The sequence below is a fragment of the Callionymus lyra genome, chromosome 4, assembly GCF_982586985.1.
Source record: "Callionymus lyra chromosome 4, fCalLyr1.hap1.1, whole genome shotgun sequence".
NCBI lineage: Eukaryota > Metazoa > Chordata > Actinopteri > Syngnathiformes > Callionymidae > Callionymus > Callionymus lyra.
The window spans coordinates 15,541,552-15,553,970 of record NC_141821.1 but is presented as its reverse complement, the minus strand read 5'-3'; the positions used below and the strand labels follow the sequence as shown (position 1 = coordinate 15,553,970).

At 38.9% G+C, this 12,419-nt stretch overlaps 1 protein-coding gene across 1 annotated transcript; it reads left to right on the top strand.

Moving 5' to 3' along the window:
• Positions 1–170: 170 nt before the first annotated feature.
• tmprss7 (transmembrane serine protease 7) lies at positions 171–11,527 on the top strand. The gene is made up of 18 exons (XM_087788922.1): positions 171–279; positions 580–784; positions 1,747–1,877; positions 1,936–2,003; positions 3,179–3,372; positions 3,482–3,517; positions 3,577–3,805; positions 3,867–3,991; positions 5,465–5,577; positions 5,635–5,741; positions 5,820–5,956; positions 6,891–6,998; positions 7,096–7,203; positions 7,275–7,391; positions 9,592–9,778; positions 9,885–10,153; positions 11,110–11,246; positions 11,326–11,527. Exons 1-18 carry the CDS (start codon positions 181–183, stop codon positions 11,485–11,487), a joined length of 2,532 nt encoding a protein of 843 aa, XP_087645048.1. The 5' UTR covers positions 171–180; the 3' UTR covers positions 11,488–11,527.
• Positions 11,528–12,419: the final 892 nt, after the last annotated feature.

Sequence of the window (12,419 nt, the reverse complement as noted above, 5' to 3'; positions counted from 1 at the left end):
TTAGCTATAGGACTCTGCTGCTGTGGCGAGATCCTGTTTCAGAGTAGCTGCCGGACCAGGACCAGGACCAGGGGAGTCCCTTTTTCTTCTCCTGCGGGTCATTTGGAAGCTGTTTGGTTTTTTTTTACCCTGTGATGGAGTAAAGGGAATGGAACCTGTAACTCAAAAACCCCAAAGTAGATGATACAGGCCGAGAGGGATGTCTGTGTCATGGGCTCTGAGAGGGAGGAGGTTGACAAGAGGAGCGAGGAGGACGCGGATCGACATGATGCTGCCAGTGTAAGTCCCTGACATTGACTTCTTCTAGTCCTATATTCTCCCGTGACTTGATAATAATAATGACATGAAAGCATTTTCAATGGTCGTCTGTTTAGAATGGATGAAGCACTTTTGCCCCAGTATGGAATGAGCAGCTTCATGAATGATTGATGTGCATGTAACTTAATGAGCGCTCCATCTGATGGTAACCATAGACCCTCCTCACCGTTACACTTTATCACGTCAAACATTCTTAGTCATAAATGTAAGAAGTGATGAGAGCGATGCTCTAGAACTCCTGTTCCTTCTTCTGCTCTGCAGGTGGCGGAGGTGTCCGTGGAGGTCTGCACCGTGGACCACGCTCTGGAGAAGCTCCGCGGGAGGTACAGAAGGTGTCGACGGAGGCCTCCAAGGATCAAGGAGTTGTGGACGCGTCTGCTGAACGTGCCTCACATCGCTCTCATCATCGCTGCCGTGGTGTTCGTGGTGGTGGTGGTGATGTGGTCGCTGCTGTGGGTCTTCATCTGTGAGCATGTTTACTCGCCTTCATCGCCGCTGACCACGCATTAGCTGGTGGACCAGAGGGAATCATGGTCTTTTTATTGGCCCCTCGGGTCCGACCTTCAGCACACAGAGAGTTCAACGATCCCAGAGTCGACCTCTAAACTATGAACTGAACCACATTCAGAGAAAACATTGAACAGGGATTTCCTGAAGTGGAAAATAAACGTATGTAGTCTTAACTGATCCATGATCAGATGGATGTCAACAGATCGGCACTAGTGTAGCTTTTGTTGTTATGGTGATAAATTCATTCACTGTATATGTCACACAATTATGTATTAATAAGAATACTTCATTCAATTATTGTAATATTGTTTATGGTGACTGGGACGTACAAAACAAATTGAACAATTATTAAAACAAATTTAAAAACCATTGACATACATTTAAAAACTATTGAAACAAATTAAAAAAACTATTGAAACAAATTTAAAAACTATTGAAACAAGTTTAAAAACTATTCTAACAAATTCAAAAATGATTGAAACAAATTAAAAAACTATTGAAATACATTTTAAAAAAAAATATTGAAACAAATTTACAAACTATTAAAAACAAATTAAAAATCTATTGAAACAAATTTAAAAACTATTAAAACACATTTAAAAACTATTAAAACACATTTAAAAACCATTGAAACAAATTAAAAAACTATTGAAAAACATTTTAAAACTATAGAAACAAATTAAAAAACTATTGAAACAAATTTACAAACTATTGTTTTTTTTTTTAAACAATTAAAACAAATGTACAAACTGTTAAAACAAATGTACAAACTTACTCAACAAAATATTGAAACAAATGAACTATTGCAACACAACAACAAAGAGTTAAATGTGTTTTTCACTCTCCATCCTCCGTAAACTTGCTGCTATAATTGGATAAATGCAAACTAATGGAACTTCTTTCTCTTTTTTGTTCCAGTCCGGAGGGAGAGCAACAGCGGAGCGTACTTCGCTGGGATGTTACGAGTGGCCAACGTGGAGTTCATCCCTGAGTACCGGCAGGCGGAGTCCCACGAGTTCGTGTCCATGGCCAGCAGGATTCAACATGTGGTAGGAGGTGTCGTCATGGCGACCAATGCTGCGTTACTGATTTGTTGACTGTTTTCAGGTGAGCGATGTGTACAAGATGTCCTCGGTGGCTCGCCTGTACAAACACGCTCTGATCTCAGACCTGAGGTACTTTCAAACATTTATACAGCTCAAGATTGTTGTGTTTTTAGATTTAATTCTACACATTTGTATCAAGGAAAACACATTTTATTTAGTGAGAGATCACTCACAGTTGTATCAGCTCTTCCTCTCCTGGTGTTTAAAGTCCCTTTTCTTTTTACAATAGTTGTGTCTGCGTGGAGACAGTTTTATTTTTACAATGTTTTTGCAATGGCTGTTGCAGTACAAATGTTTAACGGTGTTCAATCTCCAAATATTTACACATTCTGTGAGAGCCAAAGATGATATAGCAAAAATACAAATAAAAAAAAACACAATAATTTAAAAATACAAAGTAAAAATATGGACGAATACATGATTTATTACATTTATTTTTATGATAATATTGGAGAGAAGTGAAATAAGTGCGAGATTTATTTTCAAAACTTCAATATTTAAAAATGTAAAGGAAAATCATTTTTAAATACATTATTTAAACAATATTTTTATGATTAATTTAGTGATAAGTAAAACAAGTGGGACATTTATTTGAAAACATAGAGTCAAAAAAGAATATAAAGAAAAAAAGAAAACAATACATGATTTATTGATTATTTATTAAAGTTAATTTAATGATAATCTTGGAGAGAAGTTAAATAAGTGAGATTTATTTTCCGAAAACTTCAATATTTAAAAATGTAAAGAAAAACATTTTAAAATACATTATTTAAACAATAATTTTATGATAATTTTAGTAATAAGTAAAACAAGTGGGACTTTTATTTGAAAACATAGTCTAAAAAGAATATAAAGAAAAAAGAAAACAATACATGATTTATTTAAGTTATTTTTATGCTAATCTCGGAGATAAGTTAAATAAGTATGAGATGTATTTTCAGAAAACAAAAATATTTATTAATGTAAAGAAAAATAATTTTAAAATAGATTTTTATGTTAATTTTAGAGGTAAGTAAAATAAAAGGGAAATGTATTAAACAATTTTAAAATAAATTAAAACTACATTATTTATAAAAGTTATATGTATGATAATCTTGGAGATAAGTAAAATAAGTGGAACATTTTTTAAGAAAACTTTTATAGCTAAAAAAAAGAAAAAAGGTTTAAATCAAATTAAAATGCAATTTAAAAAAATATATATTTCAGTTTCTCATGAGAAAACGTTTCTATTTCAATGATTCCAGTAACAACCACAAGGGCGGCGTGCTGGTTCACTTCTGGCTGGTGTTTGTGGTGCCTCGTCTGAAGACCCCCGCTGTGTGCGAGGAGTGTGTCGGGGTCATCCTCAGGGACTCCGTCCACACCAGCCTGAAGAACAGGTCGTCGGTCGGCTACCTCCTCGGCCTGCCCGTGGACATGGACTCCATCCTGGTCAACGGTGAGTTGGTCTCCTCCTGTCCTGATGTCCAGCGTGACTCTGCTCTTCTGCTCCTCTGCTCCTCTGCTCCTCTGCTCCTCTGCTCCTCTGCTCCTCTGCTCCTCTGCAGCCGTGCAGCGCTCCGACTACACCTCCAACGCAGCAGGTGAGCCGGAGATTCTCCTGGTTCTTCTCTGCGGTTCTGATGGTTCTCGCCGCCGCCAGGCTCCCAGTGCGTGGACAAACTCTACGCCAACCTCCCGGGCACGAGCGTCCCTCTGAACATCTTCTCCTCGTGGTTCGGCGTGAGCTGCCACGTCAAGCTCACGGCTCCGCCGGGGTTTCTGATCCGACTCACGGTCACGTCGTTCCTCATCGAGCCCAGCGACTGCGTCGATGACGCCCTGACCGTGTACGACGCTCTGCTGCCCATGAGGGGCCGAGTCCTGCACAGGTGAGACCACGGCCTTGAAGGAACCTGCAGGAGCCCCTCGACTGAACTCTCGGCACCGCAGGCTCTGTGCTCCCGTCAGCAGCTCCTTCTCGCTGGTGTCCACCTCCAACGTCATGCTGCTGCTCTTCAGGATGACCAACGGAAACAAGGTCTTCAGAGGACACTTTGAGGCGCTTCCATCGGAACGTACGTCACTTCCTGCCCTTTGATGCATTCTTAACGCATGTCTTATCCCAGGGTTAAGGTGACCTGAAAACAAATGTGTTTGAGCTATCCCTTGTGTTGTCTCTTTGGTCAAGGTGAACGACCTCCCTGGCTCCCATGAATACATATGCAGTGGTGGAGGGCGTTCACCTTGACCCAGAGACAACACAAGGGATAAAACAATTACATTTTTTTTCGTGTCTTCAGGCCATCTTGACCCTGAGACAACACAAGGGATAAAACAATTACATTTGTTTTCGGGTCTTCAGGCCATCTTGACCCAGAGACAACACAAGGGATAAAACAATTACATTTGTTTTCGGGTCTTCAGGCCATCTTGACCCAGAGACAACACAAGGGATAAAACAATTACATTTGTTTTCGGGTCTTCAGGTCATCTTGACCCTGAGACAACAGAAGGGATAAAACAATTACATTTGTTTTCGGGTCTTCAGGCCATCTTGACCCAGAGACAACACAAGGGATAAAACAATTACATTTGTTTTCGGGTCTTCAGGTCATTTTGACCCTGAGACAACAGAAGGGATAAAACAATTACATTTTTTTTCGGGTCTTCAGGCCATCTTGACCCAGAAACAACACAAGGGATAAAACAATTACATTTGCTTTCGGGTCTTCAGGCCATCTTGACCCTGAGACAACAGAAGGGATATAACAATTACATTTGTTTTTGTGTCTTCGGGTCATCTTGACCCAGAGACAACACAAGGGATAAAACAATTACATTTGTTTTCGGGTCTTCGGGTCATCTTGACCCAGAGACAACACAAGGGATATGAAGTCCTTCTCACGGTTCAAGAACTCCTTTCAACCGTCTGCTGCCCAGATCATGAATAGATTGTTGTTTAATTAGATTTATTTATATGTATTTTACTTGTATTTTATGTTAATTATTGATAATTTATATGATATTTTATGGTATTTCCTCTTGTTTTATTTACATTTATTGTATTTATTATTCCAACAAATAATCCTGCACTGTGTTTACAACACTTTCAATAAAGTTTTCTGATTCAGAAGTCAAAGTAAAAGAAACATCTTTTTACATTTCATACTTTTTAAAATGCAACTCTTTGTTGTTGTTGTTCTTTGTTTCAACTACCTTTTATATATTTTTTTAATTTAATGACCATTTAATATTTAAATGTACAATATTTATATTTAAAAAAAAAGAAATCTAAGATAAAACCACATAGAGTCTAAATAGAAAAATGTATTTTTAAATGATCTTAAAACACCCTTCAACCTTTGGGTTAAAAAGAGTCAGGATCGGCAACTTAACTTGTCAAAGCCCAACACAACTCACACGATTTAGCCCCAAAATAATTCTGACAGAACATACCTGAAGATGCTTGTACATAAAAATATTGATTTTTATTGTGTAAAAAGTCATGGACGTCCTCTCAGCACGATTCTGTCTCCGCTCCTCCTCAGTGTGTGTGTCTCACGTTGAGACCGGTCCTGGACTGGACTCGTCCGGTCACATCTACAGCCCCTTCCATCCCAGCCTGATGCCCCCTCAGTGCTCCTGCACGTGGACCTTCCGTGTAGGTCAGCAAGACTCATGAACCCATACCTAAAGTCCTTAATAACTTTATATTTAGACTCCCAAGTCCGGTGCCGGAGTCGCCATTCACTTCCAGAACTATGTGCTGAAACCAAAGGACATGAAGGGCTGTGATCACGGCTGGTGGAAGGTCAACGAGGTCATGTATGTGGTTCGTAAATCAACTCACGAACCACTATCTGTTGTCAGGAGGTTTTTAAACTCTTCACGTTGTCCCCCCAGCTTCTGTGGCAGCTACGTCAGCCACCAGTCCGTGTTCCGCATCCCGGACCACAGTCCCGAGGTGGAGTTCCGCTGCAGCGCCCGACGATCCGACCCGCCTTTCCAGGCCTCGTACGGCAGCTACGACATCAGTCAACGTGAGCAGAAATGAACTCGTATAATTTCGGATTTCTATGGAATCTTCAGGAGGCATCGATGATCGGACGAAAGAACAGATTGTTCTTGTTTAAATTACAGTCTGGAACCAGAACTTATATGAAGTTTCTTCACTCTCTGTGGTGCAGAAGTAAAGTGGGAGCTCCCGTTCTTTTGCTGTGTGTGTTGTGCAATTCAGTTTGGAATGATTCCAATTGAGCTCATTGCCATCAAGACAATGAAAACAAAGTTTTATTATATAATAATATATATTCTTTATGTGTAACTGAAAAAGGTAGCGTAGGTTTGCACTCTCTGAGTTCTTTTCTAGTGAAATATCGAGAGGTTACATAAAAAAAAAACGTCACTGTTGGTCGTTCTTACTCAATTCTGTTGACGACATAAATAATCAAAACCAATCATAAATAAATCGTGTACATTTATATTTAAGTGAGAGATTTAATGAAAGAGTGAGGCGAAGTAAGGTAAGGTAGAACTTTATTGATCCCTCAGGAGGTCTCTTTCGGGAATTTGTTTTTTTCCAATAGCCACAGCAAATACAGCAATTTTTCATAAAAAATAAATCAAAATAAAATAAGAACAAAGAGAAATAAAGAGAAAGAACAAGATGATACAATCTAAGTCTAAAGATAAAGATAAAGAACATACAGTAGATCAAAGAAAAAATAACAAAGACAAAGGATACAAAGACTAACATAGAACAGAACATCCAGATACTTTAACTCCACTCCTGCCGCCGAACTCAGAATTGTACAATTTAATAGCCCGAGGGAATGAATGAGTCCTTGAGTCTATTTGTTTTGCAAGTAAGTAAACGCTGTGGAAGACGACATGATTTACGCTCTAAAAGTTAAATACGAAATTATATTGTTTAAATTCTGCTTGGATAACATCCTGTAAAAACTCGGGGCCCAGCCTGTCCGGAGAGCCACTTCCTGTGCTCCACGGGCCTGTGCGTGGAGAGGAGCCGGCGCTGTGACGGACTGGACGACTGCCAGGACGAGAGCGACGAGATCTTCTGCTGTGAGTGTCGTCGCTTTTACGTCCATCATCGACAGTCACACGCTATCGCTCTGATGGTTGATCTTTGAGAAGTGAGTCTTTCTCGATGTCTTCACAGCCCGGCCCAGCAAGAGCTGCAGCGGCGCCGGCCCGGTTCATCCTCTGTTCGTCTGCAACGGCGAGCCCGACTGCAGCAACGGCCTGGACGAGATCAACTGCACTCGGGGTATCGACGGAATACGTCAAAGTGGAGATTCAATTATACTGATTTTTTTATTTTTTTTAAAATTTTGGCAGAGACGACCTGCTCCGCCATCAGACATCGCTGCGGCAGCGGCGCCTGCATCCTGAAGAAGAACGCCAGGTGCGACGGAGTGACCGACTGTCAGGACCTGAGCGACGAGGATGACTGCGGTGAGGTCGCACGCCTGCAGCGTCAAGTCTGTAATTGTGTGAATGCTTCCCAGCATTCACACGATTGAGATCCTGTTTTCTTCTGACCTAAACTGTGTATCGCTTCTCCTTACACAATTTTTATCCGATTTGAACCGTTCAAACTTTTATCAATTCAGCCCGTTTCCGAAATGCAGGCCATGTTCTAGCTTTCTTTTATCTCTTTCACTCTTCCTTTTATTCCTCTTTTTTTTTACCCCATTCATTTCAATGGGGAAAATCTTTAACTCATGTTTCAACTCCTTCAACTACTACTTCTACTACTAATTCTACTAATACTTTTACTTTTCTACTATTTCTACTTTTACTACTAATTCTACTACTACTTTTACTTTTCTACCATTTCTACTTTTACTACCAATTCCACTACTACTTCAACTAATACTTCTACTACTAATAATTCCACTACTACTTCAACTAATACTTCTACTACTAATTTCACGACTACTTCTACTAATACTACTACTAATTCCACTACTACTTCCACTAATACTTCTACTACTAATTTCACGACTACTTCTACTAATACTACTACTAATTCCACTACTACTTATTTCACTACAACTTCCACAGCACAGCAGGGTCAGCATTCGCACTGCATTTTCTTCTGGAAATGCATTTTTCTAGTTACTGAAGAGTTTACGTTTCCTGTCCGTCAGCAAAGTAACTTTCATGAGGAGATAAATAATGATTCTGGGGTGTTAGTTCCATCTGGTTCTAGTTGGTTTTGAAGGATTCACATGCTGATAACACTGTGTTTAGAATTAGCAACAACAAAAAAGGAAAACAGAATATAATCACCTAAATAAACCTTCTGTGGTGACAAAATGAGATAACAATAGAGATCATGTTTTCTTCTGACCTAAACTTTGTTCCGCATCTCCAAATTCATCCGCAAATTTTATCCGATTTTAACCGTTCAAACTTTTATAAATTCAGCTTGTTTCCGAAATGCGGGCTATGTTCTAGCTTTCTTTTATCTATTCCACCCTTTCTTTTATTCCTCTTTTTCTACCCCATTTATTAAAATGGGGAAAATCTTAAACTCATGTTTCAACTCCTTCCACTTTGACCCAATACTTCTACTTTTACTACTACGTCTACTACTAATACTTTTACTACTTATTCCACACCTTCTACTTTAACTAATAATTTCACTAATACTAACACAACTACTTCAACTACTAATACTACTACTACTTCTACTTTTACTATTAATTCTTCTACTACTTTTATTTTTCTACTACTTCTGTTTTTACTACTAATTTCACTTCTACTTTAACTACTAATTTCTACTTATTTTGCTTTTAATACTACTTCCACTACAACTTTTACTTTTCTACTACTTCTATTTTTAATAGTAATTCCACTACTACTTCCACAGCACAGGAGGTTCAGCATTCACTGAACTTCATTTTCTTCTGGAAATGCATTTTTCTAGTTTTAGGGTTGCTAGTTTGTTGTCCTGAGCCAACACGTTTATGAAGTCATAGTGTTTTCAGTGTGAGCTCCTTGGCAGAGGTATGCGTCAGCTCAGTGCTTCTCCGGCCTTCTCTAGTTCAGTAACCTACGGGCTACGAATCATTGCTTTCGTTTTTTACCTCTACTGCACACCTGGGCAAATTGCGGCCCGGGGGCCACATGTGGCCCTTTGACTGTATTTATGCGGCCCTCATAATGTCATAGTAAGATCATGTATAAATGGTTCTAATGCATTAACAAATGTATTTTGTATTTATTATTAATTTACATTTCCAGATAACAATTATTTACCTTCTCCTTCCTTTTTTGTGTATATATTAACCCCTCAAAACTTTTTTTTTAAAGTTTGTTGTAGAAATGTTTTGAAAAAAACTCATATATACAAGAATAAAATTGCAGCTTATTAAGCTTAATAAATGTCACGGTCTAATGACAGATGTCCTTTTTTTAGGGATTTTCTCATCTTTCTTTTTGCTTGACGGCCCCTCACAACATTCACAGAATGTAATGTGGCCCTTGAATAATTATAATTGCCCACCCCTGCTCTACTGGGTAGGGTCAAGGTGGTCGTTTGTCCCAGCTACTCGGGGCTCCCAGTCGAGAGGTTCAGGTTCAGGATGCGGAGACTAAGATGTGATTCTATCGTGAGCAGCATTAAGTATATATTTTTTTCCCGCAGCTTGCGGTCGTCCTGCACCAGTGAAGAATGTGGATTCACCGCAGAGGATTGTGGGCGGGGCCAACTCTGTAGAAGGGGAGTGGCCGTGGCAGGTCAGCCTGCTCTTCTCGGGTCACCTCTACTGCGGCGCCTCCATTCTCAACTCTGATTGGCTGATCTCGGCGGCTCACTGCTTCAGCAAAGAGAGGTCGGCGAAACTGATGTTGACCTTACGTGGAAATAATCCATATTCTCCAGCATGTGACATTAAGTTTGTGTTATTAACCAATAAATGATGTTTTTTTTCACCTCAGGCTGTCGGACCCTCGCCGGTGGCGCGCCCACCTGGGCATGTTGACGCAGGGCAGTGCCAAACACGTGGCAGAGATCCAGCGGATCGTGGCGCACCAGTACTACGACGCGTACACGTTCGACTACGACGTGGCGCTGCTGCAGCTGAAGAAGCCGTGGCCCTCGTCCCTCAGGCCCCTGGTGCAGCCCGTGTGTCTGCCCGGACCCTCCCACACCGTGACGGACAGCCACAGGTGCTGGGTCACCGGGTGGGGCTACCGTTCCGAGGAGGGTGAGCGCAAACGAGTCACGACAGATGATGGGAATGTTGGACTCTGAAAAATATTATTATATATAATAACGTTATCTGTTCATTCATTTGAAGGAATTGTAAGGACAAATATACACAACTTTAAAAAAAAAATCATGTGACGTATTGAAGCGTATATCAGCGCCATTCGAATATTATTTAAAATGTTGAAATTTTTTATTAATTTTTATTGAAATGGTTCTTTTATAAGTATTGTGTGTGAGGTTTATGTGAATAATTCAACCTCAAATTCAATAATTTTATATTCAAATGTATTTTTTCAACGTATAATTAAAAATATACAGTATATATATATATATTAATTCTGATTTTAAACATGTTTACATTCATAACTTTTTTAATTGAATTTCAAATGTTTCTGTAATAGTGCCACCAAAACAATACTTGATTGAACTTACAGCCAATCACGTGACACACATGCGATCATGTGATAACGTAGAAGCTCAAGATCAAGTAGCTCAGAATTGTTTTGCTATTGTCATTTATAGCAACACTTTTATACTGAATTTAAAAACCAACTTTAATGGACACTGGCAATTCTCAATCCATATTATAACAATAATAATAATAATAGTAATAAAAGCATTTACAATGATAATACCATGATCAATATATTATGATATAATAATATAATAAACAACAAGGACTTACTGTATTGATGAAGAAGGCAACATTAGTCGTATTAACAATACAATTAAAAATAATTAAGAATTATATATATATATATATATATATATATATATATACTGTACATACATAACTATATATATAAATATATTAAAATGAAAATAGATTTATTTTCTATAATTTTGCATAACTTCCCTAGAAAAACTGAAATGATATCTTATGAACTGATGTGTGACACGGGATTGAAATAAATCGAACCATCTTTTTAAAATCACCTCCTGGCTCTGCAGACAAGGTGCTGCCGTCCACGCTGCAGAAGGCCGAGGTGTCGCTCCTGAGCCAGACCCAGTGTAAGAAGAGCTACGGCACCGTGTCCCCTCACATGCTGTGTGCAGGGGTCCCCTCCGGTGAACAAGACGCCTGCAGGGTGAGACCCCCGCATCACTTGGACGAGGAACTTTCTTTGTCTGTTTGATTAAAAAACTGGATTTCTCTCTGGTCTTCAGGGCGACTCGGGGGGTCCTCTGGTCTGCCAGGCTCCCGACGGGGGCCGCTGGTTCCTCATTGGCATCGTCAGCTGGGGGGCCGGCTGTGGAAGACCTAACCTCCCCGGGGTCTACACCAGGGTTAACAAGTTCACCACATGGATTTACGGACACATCAGCTGACATGAGAAGCATCAACCAATAGTTTGTTTAAATGTAATAAATCCTGTAGATGTCGAAACTATGAGTTATTTCTGTTTTTTTGGAAAATATAAGATCATACTTTTTATGCATGATGAGGAATATAAATAATAATTATTGAAATATGGTAAAGAATTTGACTGTATAACAGACAATTTAAAGTAATCATCAATAATGATGCAGACAATTTTCTACGCTTTTACGACTCGTGCCTTGACTCGAGAACATCCTGTCGACTCTACTGTTGAAATGTACTGACAAATGTTGTTTTTTAGTATTCAGTAACTTTGATTAATAATGTTCAATATACTGTGGAATATTTTAAACTAAACCAGGTACAAAACTCACTTGGCTTAGTAGCATTTGTTTTTGTTTTATTAGCTATGCTAATAATAACGTGTCAAGTAGCTAAAGCTAAATGCTAGCATGCTAATGGTAAGTGATCAGATTTTACCTCACAAACTATATATTTCGGAACTTTTTACTTATTTTGTTATTGTATTTATTTGAAAAAAAATATTCTGTTACTACATTTTGTTTCTAGTTATTGAAATCGTATCGACAAACGTTTGTATAAATGTTAGCTTGAGTGATGTTAAGCTAGTTTGACAACAAATTAAGTACATTTCTCTGTTACATATTTTTAAGTTTTATACTCATTTTTTATTCACAAACTGATTCGATTTTTCAAAATACTTGTATACAATTTGACTCCAGGAACCACCATGTTTAAAACGTAATGTTTTAATACATGTTATCCTAATTGTATCAGCTCGATAGTTTCTATAATGTAACTATAGCGCCCCGTGTGTCCGCTGTGAAGCATCTCTGGACACTCAACTCCTTCAAGGTTCCTCATTTAATCACCTCTTTGTCTCCATGTTCTTCTGTCCAAAGACACTTCAAGGAAGTTT